Raw genomic sequence first — 18,885 nt, 5'->3', positions numbered from 1 at the left:
TAGTCCTCGGGCGTGGATGATGCCTCCATTGTGGGTACCCGCCATCGTCCGCGCCCTACGCCCACGCCCGATGCATCGTCCGCGGAAGAAGCGCGGACGATGGCCATCGTCCATGCCATCGGGCGCCCCATTGTGGGCTCGGCGGACGATGACACGCATTTTACTTAAAAAAATCCATTTGCCGGGGTCGAACCCGGGTCTATTGCTTGGGGTTCGAACCCGGGTCTATTACTTGGAAGGCAATAATCCTAACCGTTGGGCTACACACACTAGTTGAGATATCTTGAAAACTAAATTGTTTTATATATTTATTAAGATGATAATGTTAAAAAATGATAATTTATGATTAAAAAAGTAGAATTCGGTGAAACGAGAATTTGCTCCAAATATATTTTTATACAAAAATTGTATTGGATAAGGTGCTTTATTGGATAATATCTGCAAAATAGTTGTTAAAGTGTGCAGGTTGAAGTACTAAATCGGGAGGAAAGGATCAGAAGGAATTCGAGTGAAAAGCTGCGAAAAGTGTGCAAACTGGTTAGTATGAGCATAAAATACGCAAACTGGACAGGATGGATGCTACAGAACTGAACACGAGAAGGAAGGACTTGCTTGGAATAATCACCTATCTAAAGAAGGGCAAAATTGTCATTCCACATGAAGAGAAAGCCCTAGAAATTAGGGCAAGCCACCCTATAAATAGGAACTTAACATAAAGAAAAAAGGAATTTTTACACCACTTCACTTAGGACTTATCATCACTACTACATCACTTTTGAGGAGAATAGCTCCACTAGCTCTTAGTTCCATCTAAATCCAGCAGGCTGACTTGAAGATTCCAGCCACCTGCCGGCGAGGAGCATCATGCCTGATTCATTCCAGCCGTCGTAGTTCCAGAAATTCATCCAGTTTCAGTTTCCGATGAGCCAAACAATCTTTTACTTGCTTTGTTTTTAAGATTTCTTAGTTTAAGTACTTGTTTTTGCTTGCATTTGACTTGGATTCCAGTAGCTACTTAGTTGGAACATCTTTTGGGTGATAATCTTGAATGCAATGAAGTTTATTGTGGTTTTATTTTGTGTTTCAGCTTGCTTATTATTTCTTTCTGCCTAGTAGCTAGATCTGGTAGTTCTACGTTGATTTATGTTGTTTAAGTGCTTGAATCTGCTTTGCTTAGTTAGATTTAGGTTTTCTTGGAGTGTTTACAAGTTTTAATCAGGTTAAGTTTCTCAAAAATGCATGGGAATCATTTCTGCTTGCTTCTGTCACCTTGTCCCGCTGACCAGTTTGCGTAGATCTCAGTTTTCTTAGCTTTCGTTCTCGATTTCATGTTAAATATTGCATTTACGAATTTTAAAGCTTGATCATTCATCAATGGAGTTTGTTAGATCTTGTTTGTTTAGCTTGGTGACGAAGATAATGTCATAATCAAATAATGGGACCACTTGTGTTGCTTTTGTTACTTTTTGCTTTTGTACTTGCACTTTTTAAGCTTTTTTGCACACCCAGGAGACAGTCTGCCAGCATGTCCTTCGATTCTCTTTACCTTTTGTCTAGCCATTTTTAGTAAGTTTCGTCTAGTAGCTTCTCACATGCACACTCGTACCATAATTTACGCACGCACTTTAATTTCTTTTAGCACGCAGCATTTAGAGCCCACCCTGACCTACTGGTCAGGAGGGGTATAGGTTCCATTTCATTTTCCGACTAGGTAAAACTCAACCCCAAAAAAGCGTGGTAGCTAACCAACCGCTCCCAGAATGTCATCGCAAGTGTATCTCGCCTACATCCATCTCTATGGGATTCTACCCTTACTCCACTATACTAGCCAGTAGAAGTAGGTTGAGGTATTTTTTGTTGATAGGGAAGATAGACACAGACCCAACGACACAGCTAGGTCTAGGTACCCTCCTGGCCAGTTGACACACACACACAGAGTCATAGTCTCATCTTTTCCCTCAATTAACACACACATACATTTGTTGCATGACACTTTGGTGTACATATAGTTAATTGTTCTTCTTTTCTTTTGTTTCTTAGTTTATGAGGAGTTTTGTTAAGAATTTTGGTGTGAATATTGTAGATAAACTTTTCTTTATTTTTTGTGTTCCGCAGTTAAATGAAACTGAGTCCAACTGGCCAAAGGAAGAAGGGGTGAATCCAGTCACCACTCATTCAGAATTAACCACTGCCTTGCCTGTTGACTTGGATGCGAGCGGTGAGGAGGATCGCGGCACAGCCATCAAGAGTGAACCAGAATCAATATCAGCAACTGAAGAGGAGAAATCCAACATGGCTGACCAGGAAAATGATCCCGAGATAAGCTCGTTGTACGCTCACTTGGATGGTGAACCACCGCAAGCAATCGTCACTTCCCTAGGACAAGAAGCAATCTACGTGGAGCCCCACATTATGGCCGTCCTGCCTGTGTTCTTGGGAAGGAGTTGTGACAGCCCATACGAGTTCTTGCATGAATTTTGCAAAATCTGCAAGGCTCTAAAGCGGCCAGTGGGGTCGAGCGAAGACGACTACAGACTGAAGGCCCTTCCCTTTGCCCTTAAAGGGGAGGCGAATACTTGGTTCAAGAGACTGCAACCAAATTGTATCTGAACCTGGTCTGACTTCAAGAAGATGTTCTTGGATCCAGCGGCCATAACAAGTGCACTAAGAGATAAAATCCGAGGAGTTACACAAGGTTATGATGAGACCCTGAGTCAGTAGTGGTCAAGATACATGGGTCTGTTGGATGCATGCCCAAACCACCACATGTTGGAAGTAGAAATTTACTCGATTTTCTATGAGAGGATGAATGCGGAGAGCAAGGACTTAGTGAACTCATCAAGTGGAGGAAGTTTTTCCAAACTACGAGTTAGTGAGGCTAAGAGAATCATGGAAAGACTACTCTACGCGAAAAGAGCCTATGACAATCCACGTACTCTCCCGTACAGAAGAGGTATGGCAATTGCTGCAGCAGTAAGAAATAATGATCAATTAGAGAGTCGGATTGACAAGCTCGAGAGGGCACTTTTGTTAGCAATTGAGAAGAGTAAACCGCAAGTTCCTCCAGTTAATGCCACCACGGTAACTGCCCAAGAGGATCACTATCCAAATACGACTGGGCTTTGGAATTCAAATAGGAACTGGAATCCTGAAAAGGAGGAGGACACGCCTTGGAGAGAACACCTGGACTTTAGATGGGGAGAGAGAAACTCTAACCAGCCTAACCCACCTCAGAATGCATACGATGGACCCCCAGCCCAAGATTCACAGCTGAACTGGTCAGAAAGAAACCAGCATTATCTGCACCTACCAAATCCATATCAAAATACCACCTATGTGCCACAATATCATATGGGAAACCAGAATTACCAATCCCACTAACCATAACATTGCCAAAATCACCCATGCCCTAACCCTAACCAGCATCACCACCCCAACCAGTTCAGTTAGCACCCTTCACACCAATATCAGCCAAACTACCCTTACAATCAAAACCATCCCATCTACCAGTCGCATCCCAACGGCCAGTATAACTCCCATCGCCAGCAAAATCCCTACCTACACCACCTGAATCCCAATCACAGTCAACCCCACAACTCTAACCAATTCAGCCAGTACCTCTCTCATCAAAATCAGCCAAACTATACCTACCACCCATACCCTAACACCCAGTATAATCCCCACCATCAGCAAAACCCTAACCATTTCCTACACCAAAACAAGTTAGGAAAATCTATGGAAGAGATGATGGGAGAGATGCTTGCTTACCAGCAAACCATGAGGAGTGAATTTCAGTCGAATAATGAAGTGGTGCAAGGCATGCAAAACGCCCAGAAAGAGCATAAGGAAAATATGGACATGCTGAATAAGCAACTGTCCAACCTCGCCAGTTCGATGAACGAGATTTGTGGGAATGCGGAAAGGCTCCCAGTTACGGTGCACATACCTGACAAGGCTAATGTGAGCAAGGTGACATTGTAGTCAGGAACATCCTACAAGGAGCCTGAACGGAAGGAGTCATTTGGGGAATCAAGCAAGACGAAGGATAAGGGGGACATACTGACCAAGATGAGTGGTCCTGATGAAAATGAACCAGTTGCTGAACCTCAAATCAATCAAGGTCCGGAAGAGAATTCAAGGGAAACCACTAAAGAACCTGATGAAGAGTATATTGAAGAGACTATTTTCAGAAGTCAAGATTTGCTTGAGCCACTGGGGCTCACCAACTGGCCGAGAAGAAGACAGAGAAAAAACAAGGGCTACAGCGCATCGAGGCGATTCATCGGGCGTAGGATTGGGAAAAAGAAGGGGCCCAGCAAGGTGCTTTATTGGATAATATCTGCAAAATAGTTGTTAAAGTGTGCAGGTTGAAGTACTAAATCAGGAGGAAAGGTTCAGAAGGAATTCGAGTGAAAAGCAGCGAAAAGTGTGCAAACTGGTTAGTATGAGCAGAAAATACGCAAACTGGCCAGGATGGATGCTACAGAACTGAACACGAGAAGGAAGGACTTGCTTGGAATAATCACATATCTAAAGAAGGGCAAAATTGTCATTCCACATGAAGAGAAAGCCCTAGAAATTAGGGCAAGCCACCCTATAAATAGGAACTTAACATAAAGAAAAAAGGAATTTTTACACCACTTCACTTAGGACTTATCATCACTACTACATCACTTTTGAGGAGAATAGCTCCATTAGCTCTTAGTTCCATCTAAATCCAGCAGGCTGACTTGAAGATTCCGGCCACTTGCCGGCGAGGAGCATCATGCCTGATTCATTCCAGCCGCCGTAGTTCCAGAAATTCATCCAGTTTCAGTTTCCGATGAGCCAAACAATCTTTTACTTGCTTTGTTTTTAAGATTTCTTAGTTTAAGTACTTGTTTTTGCTTGCCTTTGACTTGAATTCCAGTAGCTACTTAGTTGGAACATCTTTTGGGTGATAATCTTGAATACAATGAAGTTTATTGTGGTTTTATTTTGTGTTTCAGCTTGCTTATTATTTCTTTCTGCCTAGTAGCTAGATCTGGTAGTTTTACGTTGATTTATGTTGTTTAAGTGCTTGAATCTGCTTTGCTTAGTTAGATTTAGGTTTTCTTGGAGTGTTTATAAGTTTTAATCAGGTTAAGTTTCTCAAAAATGCATGGGAATCGTTTCTGCTTGCTTCTGTCACCTTGTCCCGCTGACCAGTTTGCGTAGATCTCAGTTTTCTTAGCTTTCGTTCTCGATTTCATGTTAAATATTGCATTTACGAATTTTCAAGCCTGATCATTCATCAATGGAGTTTGTTAGATCTTGTTTGTTTAGCTTGGTGAAGAAGATAATGTCACAATCAAAGAATGAGACCACTAGTGTTGCTTTTGTTGCTTTTTGCTTTTGTACTTGCACTTTTTCAGCTTTTTTGCACACCCATGAGACAGTCTGCCAGCATGTCCTTTGATTCTCTTTACCTTTTGTCTAGCCATTTTTAGTAAGTTTCGTCTAGTAGCTTCTCACATGCACACTCGTACCCTAATTTACACATGCACTTTAATTTCTTTTAGCACGCAGTATTTAGAGCCCACCCTGACCTACTTGTCAGGAGGGGTATAGGTTCCATTTCATTTTCCGACTAGGTAAAACTCAACCCCAAAAAAGCGTGGTAGTTAACCAACCGCTCCCAGAATGTCATCGCAAGTGTATCTCGCCTACATCCATCTCTATGGGATTCGACCCTTACTTCACTATACTAGCTAGTAGAAGTAGGTTGGGGTATTTTTTTGTTGATAGGGAAGATAGACACAAACCCAACGACACAGCTAGGTCTAGGTACCCTCCTGGCCAGTTGACACACACACAGAGTCATAGTCTCATCTTTTTCCTCCATCAGGTAGTGTAATTAGTAATCGTGGAGAGTGGGCTTTACAACATTTTTATTGGTGTGCAGTGGAATAAGTTGTAAATAAAATTATGTGCAGGGGTAACGTGTTGTTTAACTATTGCAAAATTAAAAACTTTATAATTTTTCTTGGACAGATAAACTAATAAGGAAATAGTTCATATTTTAAAAAAACGGAAGAAGTAAAACTTAATTTATGAAAGCGTAATATAGATCATATACATTACCTCAACTAAAGGTCTTGTCCTACACAAAATATATGGTGTTTTTGTCTCCGACAATATGAATTGGTCTCAAATTGGTCTTTTTTGCCGGAAGCATTAAAAGCAATTGTAGTTGACCTCATTAACAAGCTAAGCACTATTAATTAAAAAACCTAATATTTTTAACCAATTACTCCAAAATTAACACAATACTAGAAAATAAAATGGAATATAGAGTTTCGACTACACTTATGCTTAAGATTGATTTAAAATATATGGAAATTAGACTAATTGTGCTAGACATTATAGAATTAGACGATTTGACTTGGATTTGAAGAAAGTGATTAATACATACTCCATCTGTTCTGTGTTAATAGATGCATTTCTTTTCGGCACGGATTTTAAGAATAATGTATTAAATGGATGGTGAAAAATATAAGAGAAAATAAATTAAAAAGGAGAATTATTTTTTGTCAAAAATTAAAATAACTCAATTAACTTGAAACTTCCCAAAATAAAAATCAAACTAACGGAGATAACATATTGACTTTAGTTATCTGAAATTAAAGTAGAGATAAAGTCAAACCTGTCAAGCCATTAGAATATAGGGCCAGAAATGTTAACGATGTAAGATGTCCAATCTCCTTCGGTATGGCACCTATCAATTTGTCATAGCATAGAAACATGTGCAATTAATTACACCTATATGTTTAAAAACAACCTAGACAATTAAATATAGCAAGGATGTGTCCTTAAATTGTATATTTTATGGTTAGTGCTATTGGACTTTGATGAGTGAAAGCAATGTTTGAAGCAAAAGCTAACAAAAAATGATTCATAGAGTTGGCCGTTGGAGACTAAAAGGTGCTCGCCCCCTACTCCGCCATAAGTGAGAGTTCCTTTCGTACATGAGATTTAAAAATGATGTATCGAGAATTAAATTAAAAAAAGAATAAATTCAATAAATAGAGAGATACTTCCTTCGTATCATCATAAAAGTCACATTTTGCCATTTCAGTTCATCACATAATAAGAATCATATTTTACTTTTACCATGAATAGTAAGTAGGTTTCACATTTAATTAACTCACTTCACCCTTATTCTATTATAAAAACAATATAAAAAGTGGACTTCATATTCCACTAATTTTTCCAACCACTATTATTTACATTTCTCAAAATACGTGCCCACACAAAATGTGACTTCTATTGTGGGATGAAGAGAATAATTAATTACTCCATTCGTCCCTGAAAAGTATGAACATTTAGTTCGGTACATGTTTTAATGCATGAATGATAAAGTAAGAGAGAAGTAGAAAGAAAATCTTTTGAAAGTATTATTAGTAGAGAATGAGTACAATTTCATTAGAGAGAAAGAACTTTCCAAAATAGAAAGTACATACTTATTAGGAACGGACTAAAAAAGAAATAGTTCATACTTTTTAGAGACAGTGATAGTACAAGAGAGTAAATATGTTAATTTTTTCTAAAAAGAAAATAATTAAGTTTATCGAATACACGAATGTTAAGAGTACTGAGTGTAGTAATTCTTAAATCAAAGTAGTAATCAAATCATACGTGTCAAGCGATTAATAAAAATACTCCATCCGTCTTACAAAAGATGTCACACTTGTGCGATGACACAGGATTGTAGGAGGTTATGTTTTGCGTGTTAAATGGAGAGAGAAAATAATATTTTTATATTTATGTGAGAGAAAACTTTTTCTAAAAATGAAAATGTGACGTCTTTTATAGGACAAATTAAAAAAGAAAGTGTGACATTTTATTATGGGACGGAGAAAGGATGTAAGATTTGCAATCTCCTTCGGAACTCCACCTATCAATTTGTCTGAAAATAAGACATTTTCTGAAAGGAATAATAATAGTAGAAACAACTTAATCCAATGAACTCCACCTATTGATTTGTCTGAAAATAAGACATTTTCCGAAAGGAATAATAATAGAAACAACTTGATCCGATTGAAGATTTATAAGGTTATAAGGTTATTACTATTAGTTATTCCTTTGGTCTTATCATCTTATCAATAAATTAAAAGTTCGGGCCCGAATAATCTCTCTGTCTCATTAAAAATGAAAGCATTTTCTTTTTTGGGTTGTCAATTAAAAATGAAATGTTTTTTAAAATGCTAATAATAAAATCATCTCTACTTTTTTCTTTATCTCACTTTACTCTCTTTTCATTAACTCGCGTAATAAAACTTCATAAAATCTCATACAAACCAAATGTTTTATATTTATTGGGACATGTGAATACTATATAGTATAGTAGTAGTATAAAATTTTATATCAGAAGCAGCTTCTGTTAAGGAAATGTAGATAACTAATTATGAACTGGGGGAAAATGAGTACTAGATAAGTTGTTGCATGCACTCACCTGTTAAGTTATTCGTGTTAAGATCCAGTGTTTGGAGGTTTGGTAAATTGTCCAAATTCGTGGGTATACTTCCAGATATGACAAATAAAAACTCAAGGTTGGTATAAACATAACCCGCAAATTTATTGAAAAGCAAGATGAAGAGAGGTTACAAAATTTTATATAAATGATGAAATTGAAAGAAATAAGTCAATTATGTGAAATTAACTGGAAAAGGGTTAAAATTTAAAAGATATAGGGTTTGAATTTACTTTATGTTCGGAAATTTGAATACTAAGTTTATCAGAGTAGCAACCAAATCATACCTGTCAAGCTATTGACAGCAAGATCGAGATGAGTCAAACAGCTAAGACCATCCACAACGGGTCTCGCTGGCGTCTCGCATCTCGTCTCGGCGAGACGGGATCCCGGCGAGACGCGTTGCAGCCTCCATCTCGTCCCGTCTCGTCCCGCGTCTCGCCGCGCGTCTCGTCCCGGCGAGCCACGAGACGAGCTGTCTCGCCACGCACCTAGGCGACGTGGCTGCGCCCGGCGTCGTACGTGACGCCCACTCGCCGGCCCGCGAGTGGGCGTCGTCACGTGCTGACGCAATAAATATTTTTTTTAAAAAAAATCGAATTTAAATAAAAAAAAGATTGTAATGGATTATTACCGTTTTTTTGTTTTTTTTATAATTTTTTTGTTTTTTATTAAATTTTTTACTCTATAAATACTCCTAAACTCATCCTCATTTACACACAACTACACATCTATTCTTCCTATCATCTAAATTTTCTCTCAAATTTTCGCTGAAATTTTCATAACCCAACTCAAGATGTCCGGCGACGGCGACGGCGAGGGCAACTATGGCGGCTCCGGCTCCGGCGGGTGGGATCTCAACTCGTTCGGCGATTGGGAGAACATGATCAACACATTGGGCGGTGGAGGTTCGTCAACGCCGGGGACCAGGGTTCGGCGACGCCGGGGGGTACCAACCACCCAATTTTGACCTTGATGCATATGTTCGTCCCACCGTCCCGCGGTTTTTGCAGGGATTATCCCAGATCCGGGAGGATTTTCCAGTTGATCCCACGCCGGGAGTAGGCCGAGGCGGTGGAAGTGGGCGAGGCGGTGGAGGTGGCCGAGGCAGTGTACAACCCCAGACGAGCGAGGACGAGGAGGAAGAAGAGGAAGAGGATCTTGGCCGACATCCGTACAACAACCTCGAAACGATGGCAGTGTACAACGCCTGGATCACGGTCTCGTACGATCCCATCGTCGGGAATCAACAAACCCGGAAGTGTTTCTGGGAAAAGGTTGTCGAGGTCTACCACCAAATAAAGCCGAACCGCTCCAGCAAGCGCACATTTAAAATGATCCGCTGTCACTTTGACCGAGTCGACCGACAGGTCAAAAAATTCTACGGCGTCTACTCGACTGAAGCGGCGCGCTACCAAAGCGGCGCCACGGCCACCGACATTTTGACGTCCGCTTTGCGCGCCTACTACCAGGACGAGGGACATCAATTCAGATTTGTTGATGTTTGGCAGGCCGTCAAGGACGAGGAACGATGGGCCGGCGGTTTCCGCTCCAGCTCGGGCTCAACATCAAAGCGCATGAAGCATACGGCGAGTGGCCAATACTCGTCTAGTGCTGGTGCGTCTGGTGGTGACACTGCTGAAGGCATCAGCCAACATGATGCTGAATCCCAGGAGTTTGCGGGTACGGTCGGCGATGTAGGAGGATCTGCGAGTGGGCGCCGTCGGCCGCAAGGGACGAAGGCGGCGAAGCGGCTAAAGCAAGGAAGGGCCGAGGTGAATCAAGCCAGCCGGCCTCGGGATCGGGCTCGCGAGGAGGCTCGGACACACTTATGGTGGCGTATATGACCGCCACAATGGCGGACACTTCCCGCTTCTCGCACTCCCAATTCGCGGCCTGGTGGAACGGAATTGTGCATATGGCAGCACAACTTGGTCTTCCGACTCCCCCTCAACCTCGACCGCCTCCGGAGGATGATTAGCCCTTCCGATTAGTTTTTTTTTGTGTTTTTTTATTTTGTGTTTTTTTTTATTTTGTGTGTTTTTTTTTGTGTGTTTTTTTATTTTGTGGGTTTTTTTTTTGTTTTAATTTTAATAAAGTGTGTTTGTTTAAATTGAATTGGGTTTTAAAAAAATTATAAATTAAATTGAATGAATAGTAATTAAGAGACGGTATAGAGACGGTTAAGAGACGGAGCGTTGCAGGTTCCGTCTCTTAGTTAAGAGATGGAGGAAAAAAGGACAGTGGGGCCCTCAAATAGTGCTCAAATAGTAGTTAAGAGACGGTTTAAGAGACGGTATAGAGACAGCGTTGTGGATGGCCTAAGATGTCCAATCCCCTTCGGTATCTCGCCTACCAATTTGTCATAGCATAGAACGTTTGCAATTAATTACACTGATAATTAAATATAGCAAGGATGTGCCACTAAATTATACTTCCTCCGTCCCATTAAATATGCAACATTTGCTTTTCGGCACAAGATTTTATGTAGTATTGTTTTGTGAGTTAATGAAGAGAGAGTAAAGTAAGAGAGAAGAAAAAATAGAAAGAGTGTTGTTTCTATTTTTAGAAACGTTTCATTTTTAATGGGACAAACCAAAAAGGAAAACGTTTCATTTCTAATGGGACGGAGAGAGTACTACATCTGTCCCATAATCAAAATTCTATTTAGTGTGGAAACAAATTTTAAGAAAAATAGAAAAAGCGAGTTAAATAATTAGTTAGTGGACTATACGGGCCACTTATATACTCCCCCATCTCTAGGCACAAGACCTATTCCTTGGGCGGCACAGAATTTTATACAGTTTTATTTTGTGCGTTAAGTGAAGAGAGGTTATAAAATTTTATATAAATGATGAAATTGAAAGAAATAAGTCAATTATGTGAAATTAACTGGAAAAGGGTTAAAATTTAAAGATATAGGGTTTGAATTTACTTTATGTTCTGAAATTTCGAATACTAAGTTTATCAGAGTAGCAACCAAATCATACCTGTCAAGCTATTGACAGCAAGATCGAGATGAGTCAAACAGCTAAGATGTCCAATCCCCTTCGGTATCTCGCCTACCAATTTGTCATAGCATAGAACGTTTGCAATTAATTACACTGATAATTAAATATAGCAAGGATGTGCCACTAAATTATACTCCCTCCGTCCCATTAAATATGCAACATTTGCTTTTCGGCACAAGATTTTATGTAGTATTGTTTTGTGAGTTAATGAAGAGAGAGTAAAGTAAGAGAGAAGAAAAAGTAGAAAGAGTGTTGTTTCTATTTTTAGAAACGTTTCATTTTTAATGGGACAAACCAAAAAGGAAAACGTTTCATTTCTAATGGGACGGAGAGAGTACTACATCTGTCCCATAATCAAAATTCTATTTAGTGTGGAAACAAATTTTAAGAAAAATAGAAAAAGTGAGTTAAATAATTAGTTAGTGGACTATACGGGCCACTTATATACTCCCCCATCTCTAGGCACAGGACCTATTCCTTGGGCGGCACAGAATTTTATACAGTTTTATTTTGTGCGTTAAGTGAAGAGAGTAAAATAAGAGAGAATGAATAAACTAGAGATAAAAGATCCTTTCAGTTTTAGTAATAAGTTATCTTGGTTGAAACAATCCAAAAAGAAAAGTGGATCATCTTCAATTGGACGAATGTGGCGCCAACTTACCATTTATAATAAAATATGAGTGACATAAATTAATAGAATGTGGGGCCAACTTACCATTTATGATAAAAGTGACTGTTATTGTGGACAGACTGAAATGACAAAATGTGATTTTTATCGTGGCACTGAAGTAATACATTATATAGATAGATCTTTTGGACATCGATAAGTGAGTCATGTTTGAAGCAAAAGCTAACAAAAAATGATTCATATATTTAGTGTTGGGGACTAAAAGTACTCCGTTTATCCCTCCATAAGTGAGACGTTCCTATCAATACAAAATTTATAAAAATGATGCTTTGAGAATTAAATGGAGAAAAAGTAGAATAGGAGAGAAAATAAACTAGATAAATAGAAGGATAATAGAGTATGAGAGAGTCAATGCGTTACTACTTCTAATCTCTGTTTGTCCCATATTTCCTTATTTGGTAATCTCTAATAAATGTCATATTTCCCTACATCATTGTCTCACAATTATTATAAAACTAATACTCCAAAATGTATAATTAGTTAACGGATTTGCAGAGACACGGCGGCGGCAGATTTACAGAGTGACGGTGTAGGGGGATTTGGAGAGAGAGAGAGAGAGAGTTAGAAGGAAGAGAGCAGGAGAGTTAGGAGAGCGACGGCGATGGCAAATGATTTGCAAAGAGAGTTGGGAGAGAAAATATGATATGTAAAATCTAAAATTACTTTTATTATATACCAAAACAACCTCTTCTGTGTAGATAAGCGCTTTGATTTGCCAAACCGACATAGTTTGGGCTGGCTAGATTATCCGACAGCCACATGGGAATAACATTTGGCCAGGATTGTTTATTATATGAAATCTCAAAATACAATAAATTTCATGAATTTTACAAAAAGTTTTAAGCCAGTGAAAAAAAATCAAAATTCATAATATTAGTAATCAATTGTCATAATTATTGTCACAAATTTCAAAATTAAGATACTTGTCTTAAAATAATAAAATTCAAAATCCAGGCTAATAGAGTGTTCACACCTGTTAAGTTGTTCCCGCTAAGATATAACCCTTGGAGGTTGAGTAAACTGTCCAAGTTCGTTGGTATTCTTCCATACAGTTTATTGCCACGGAGATATATGAATTCCAACCGTGAAACGTTGAAAATAGAAGACGGAGTATTTCCTATCAAAATGTAGGAAAATGAGGTTAACTAGAATATATATAGTTAAATCAATGTGAAAGCTCCATTTCATTAATTATACGCAGATTAATATAGTTACCTTGGAGACCGTTATAAGATAATGCTAAAAACGTAAGCATACTAAGATTCCCAACTTGGGTTGGTATGTTTCCATTGAACATATTCCTCGACAACCCCAACTCCTCCATCTTACTGCACTTATATATATTCCTTGGAATATTTCCATATATTTGATTGACACCGAGAAATAATCTCTTCAGTTTCGGAGTATTATTGCATATATCACTTGGGAGCTCGCCTGATAGCTTGTTATACATCAGATCAATGTCTTCCAACAAAGACATGTTTGTGAGGATACCTCTCGGTATTTCTCCACTGAGGTTGTTAGATGTCGCGTTTACTTGCTTCAAACGGCGTAGTTTAGACAACTCCGCGGGTAAGGCACCTATGAAATTGTTGGAGCTGACATCCAAGGTCTGGAGAAACGTTAGGTTTCCCAGATGTCGAGTGAGCTTTCCATGGAGGGCAAAGTTCGAGAGGTTGAGAGCTGTCACCCTGTGGTGTTTGATACCACATGAGACGCCGTTCCAGTCACATATGGAAGTGTTGGTGAGCCAGCTGTTTCTCAAGAGGCCATTTGTGTCGACAGTGATGGCATTTTTGAAAGCAAGAAGGGCATCTTGATCAGTAGTTAACGTTGCAGATGAGGTAAGGGTGAAGAAGATGCTTAATGTAATCAAAAGCATGAGTGAAAAAGGAAGTAAGAAAGAGGTATCCATGAAAGTGGTAGTAAATTGGATTTTTAGATTTGTTAATGACGATGAAGTTGTTAAAGAAAGAGGGCATTAAATAGTACTCCCGTCTTCCATTGATTGTCCACTTTCACTTATTACCATAAATGATAAGTAGACCTCACATTATACTAACTCATTTCACTCATATTTTATTATAAAACTAATATATAAAAGTAAAACTTAAATTCCACTAACCTTTTCAATCCATTTTCCTTAATATTTCTTAGAATCCGTGCCAGAACCAAAGTGGACAATCATTAGGGGACGGAGGGAGTAGTAATAAAAAAATAAATGAAATGGAGATATTTTGTCTTCTCAAGAATGAAGTTAGCTTAGAAAAGTGTTCATTTTCAAGTTGCAATCATCTAACAAGATTTCCTATTTTAGTGTTTACTATTTCTCAAATAATATATTAATCATAGCCACAATTTAACTCGAATAGATGCATCGTAAATGTAATCAAATAATCGAGTGTTCAATTAGGTCCACCATGCATGGACTTAATTAGGTCCACATAATATACAAAAACATAACGTGAATATAGATTTAATTGACCTACAAAAACAAAAGGTTGACTTAGGTCTTCGTAAAATACAAAAACATAGCATGGACTTAGGTCCACATATTAAATGCATGACCAGAAAAATGCTAAGTACATTTCCACATATTGAGAAACTGTCTATTGCTTCTTGACTTATATAGGTCTTCATATTAAATACAAAAACATAACGTGGATTTAGGTCCCCACTTATATGGATGCATCTAATTTTTCCAACGAACACTAATAATGCTCTACTCATTTTTATTTTCTCTTTAAGACTTTTTTTTTCAATTTTACATCAAAGCTTCTGGATTTAGGTCCCCACTTATATGGATGCATCTAATTGATGAATGTAATTGGGACTGCTAAAGCGAGATGGAGGGGGTACACAATTAGTAAAATACTCCCTCCGTCCCGCTTTAGCAGTCCCGGTTGATCAATTTTGGGTGTCCCGCTTTAGGAGTCCTGGTTGAACTCGGTGCATAAAAATTGATGTCCACTACATCAATTTGTTTATTACATCATTTAAAAGTGGGACCCAACCTCCACTACATCATTTATTAATTACACACTTAAAAGCAAAAAAGTAAAAAAGTTGTTTAAAAGTAGGACTCAACCTCCACTACATCATTTATTTATTACACACTTAAATACCCCTTATAACATGTGCCCGACTCAACCGGGACTGCTAAAGCGGGACGGAGGGAGTAATATATAAGAGAAGAAAGGTAGTTTAAGTGGTGTTAGTGGATAGTGAGACCACATTATTATTAGTGTTTAATAGTGGGACGTAGTTATATAAGTTATAAATAAATTAATTTTCTAAGTAAACAGAAAGTGCACTTATTTTTATGGAACGGATAGAGTACTACTCTCTCCGTTCCGGCTAAGATGACATATTTCTTAGCCGGCACGAGATTTTAGGAGTTATTGGTTAATGTATTTAATTGAAGAGAGAAAAAGTGAGTGTAAGTACTAAAATAGAGAGATAAATAAATATGCATATTTAAATAGGAGTGAGAAAAAGTGGTTGGGTGTATTAATTGGAGAGAGAAAGTTACCAAAAAAAAGGAATTATGTCATCTTAGTTGAGATAAACTAAAAAGGAAAACGTGTCTTCTTAAGTGGGACGAAGGGAATACTTTTTTAAAACTATTCCCCATAAATTATGTTTTTCACTTTTGCTGTTAATAGGAGTCTTATTGGGAAAAAAAATCTTAAAAACATTAATCCAGCAACTAAATTTCCTAAATGGATCATTTGTTTTATACTCCCTCCGTCCCAAGGTAGATGTCACACTTGAGAGATGACACAAGATTTTAGGAGATGTTATTTTGTGTGTTAAGTGGTGAGAGAAAATATATTTTTATAATTGATGTGAGAGGGAACTTTTTCCAAAAGAGGAAATGTGACATATTTTGTGGGACAAACTAAAAAGGAAAGTGTGACATCTACTGCGGGATGGAGGGAGTAATAGATTGCATGCTTCATTTATAATGGAACAGAGGGAATATTACTCTCTTCGTTCCATGGATGGCATGCTTGGATAATGGCATGGGATTTTAAGAGATGTTGTTTTGTTTGTTAAGTACATATAGAAAATTGTATACTATATTATATTAATATGAGAGATAATTTTTCCAAAAAAAAATATGACATTTTTTGGACAAACTAAAAAAGAAAGTGTGGCATAAGAGTGTCCACAATAGGGGAGCCCCGGCGGCCGCTGACACCGCGGCGGCGCCGCGGCTCCCTATTGCGGAGGACATGTGAGCCGGCGCAGGGAGGGGCGGACACGCCATCGCCGACTACTCGGCGTGGACAGGGTAGGAGCCGCGGCTCCCTATTGTGCGCGGCGGCCGCGGATTTGTGATAAATTAATGTGATTTGTGCCAACAATTGAAAAAATAATGTGATTTGTGGCTGTGGCTTGTCCACTATTGGGGTGGACCCGTGGACAAAAAAAAAGTGGCTTGTCCACCAAAGTGTCCTTATTGTGGACACTCTAATGGACCTCACATTCCCATTAACTCATTCGCATTCACATTTTATTATAAAATTAATATACTTCCTACATCCCAACTAAGTTGAGACGGCTTTTGGACACAGAGATTAAAAAATTGTGTTGAAAGTAACATAGAGGAATAAAGTAGAAGAAATAAAGAGAGAGTAAAATAGATGATCGAATAAAGTAAGAGTGATTGGATGCTTTGTTTTTTGTCAAAAAGAAATACGACTCAACTTAGTTGGTGACTCAACTTATTTTAACACAAGTAATGCCCGCAAGTGTACGGAGCTAGTGTAGCAATTAGTAAGAAAGAGTATCGTATCCCACAGAGACAATTTTGCATCAACTTAACTACCATGAACAAAGATCAATTACTATCTAGACAATCAAAAAGAAGTTTGGTTTGTCCTAACAACTAATAAAAGCATGTAGTAAACAAGTGACAATTAAGAACACGGAACACGGTGAGAAAAAGGAGGTGAAAAGATAATATGGAGAAAATTGCATAACTTAAGGATCCGATGCACTATTCCAAGCTCTTATCCAATCGATTTGTCTTACCTTTTGGTGTCTCTAGAGTTACTAAGCCGACACAATTATAGATTAAACCCCCTCCCGAGGTGAGAAACCTGTAGATTAAGCGCTAGGATCGAAGTCCCCTTCTAATCCTAAACCCCTAACTCCCAAAAGCTCGATTAAGTCAACGGCCTCACTCAAAACCTCAACTCTCCCGAGTTCTATTGTATTAAGGTGTGAATTATTCTTCTTTCCGGATTAATTATTTCATCTACCGATTAATCTAATTAATCCTACACAATCAAGTGGTGATCAAGCAATTGAAAGGAATAAACTCAAGAACAATCAAATAACTACAAGAGCAAGGCAAGAACAAAATCAATCGGATAAAAACTATGAAATTAGTGCATCATCACCAAGAATTCTACAAAAATTGTTTAGCTACTCATGTTCATCATAAAAACCATGTTCAACACATAGGAATTCAACAAATACATGAATAAAAGATACTAAGTACTCCTGTGAGCTCGATCTATGGAGTGAAGCTTCAATCTTCCGATGTGGAGTCTTCAATCTTCAAATCTCTCTCTCAAAGGTGTCATTGGGGGGTGTGTATGAGTGTAGGAGGCGGTAAGTCTCGAATGATTTTCGTGCCCTCAACCCTAACCTTTTTCTTCTTCTTCTTCTTCTTTTTTTTCGTCAAAATCGCGTTTTCAGCTTTAGACGTGTCAGACCGCTCTACCCGGCCTGGTGGAATTTATGCACTGTAAATTCACCCGGCCGGGTTCCACTTTTAGACTCGTAACTGGACTCTAGCTCTACCCGGCCGGGTGCAATTATTGCACTGAAAATTCACCCGGTCGGGTCCTCGTTTTGGTTCCCTCTCTGCCTCTGAACGTACAATGCTTCCTTTTCTCCACTTTTTAGCTGTTTTTCCTAAAACACTCAACAAACACGTAAAGCTCCGAAGAGTATAATAATTGGCAGGATAAAGACAATTTCAAGAGACAAAGCCGGCATTTAGCACTTCAACATACCAATTACACCTATGAAAATACGAGTTTGTCAACTCCCCCAAACTTAAAACCTTATTTGTCGTCAAATAACAAGAAGAATATCACAAATAATAAACTCATACGAAGGGTGAAATTGGGCTTTGCTTCAGATTCATATTTTAAAAACAACTGCATGGAATGCAAAATCAATCAAACATTACCTTGAGTTACTGTCTCGTGTATCACTTGGTTTCAATGCCCTCGCAGGTTTATGAAGTGTAATATTTTTTTTTTCTCTCACTCTCAAGTGTATAGGATTTAATACGACTCTCTCAAATAAAAATACAAGCAGTGTTTACCATAAGCTTGCTCAAAATCAATCATCTCCTCCACTAGGTTGTGAATGTGAGTTTGAGATCAGAAAGGACTTTATTAAGGTTGTAACGTGGCTCTTTGGACGGTAGGGAACATTTTGGCTTTAAGTGGCTAAAAGAATAGGGAGCACAAGTACCCACAAATTACAGTTACCAACAAATAACCAGTTCTCAAAACGCATCTCAGAAAAGTAAGACTAGTGTCAAACTTCTTCCTTCCATCCTAACCCCATTTATTTAGGAACTCAACTAATGACCCTCTATACTTCGTCTAGCTTATACCTCCAGTTTTTCTTTTCTTTTCACTTTTTTTTTCTCATTCATTTTTTTT

General features: G+C 38.5%; 1 protein-coding gene across 2 annotated transcripts in view; it reads right to left on the bottom strand.

Annotated features, from left to right (window-relative positions):
• The window catches only part of LOC121779699 (receptor-like protein 43), a 30,139-nt gene extending 15,970 nt beyond the window's left edge, over nucleotides 1–14,169 (bottom strand). The window contains exons 1-5 of one of the 2 annotated variants that reach the window (XM_042177071.1): nucleotides 13,406–14,169; nucleotides 13,164–13,307; nucleotides 10,813–10,843; nucleotides 8,779–8,819; nucleotides 6,665–6,736 (exon numbers count right to left, since the gene is read on the bottom strand). In XM_042177071.1, coding sequence (XP_042033005.1) covers nucleotides 6,665–6,736; nucleotides 8,779–8,819; nucleotides 10,813–10,843; nucleotides 13,164–13,307; nucleotides 13,406–14,105 — 988 coding nt within the window. In that variant the 5' untranslated portion in view covers nucleotides 14,106–14,169. Of the gene's footprint in view, nucleotides 1–6,664; nucleotides 6,737–8,778; nucleotides 8,820–10,812; nucleotides 10,844–11,481; nucleotides 11,554–13,163; nucleotides 13,308–13,405 lie in introns of both variants that reach the window. The other variant, XM_042177070.1, reaches the window with a different exon arrangement.
• Between the last annotated feature and the right edge of the window lie 4,716 nt (nucleotides 14,170–18,885).

Source organism: Salvia splendens, chromosome 19 (genome assembly GCF_004379255.2).
Source record: "Salvia splendens isolate huo1 chromosome 19, SspV2, whole genome shotgun sequence".
Lineage (NCBI taxonomy): Eukaryota > Viridiplantae > Streptophyta > Magnoliopsida > Lamiales > Lamiaceae > Salvia > Salvia splendens.
Note: the sequence above shows the minus strand (reverse complement) of the source record. Positions and strands in the feature narration are given on the sequence as shown.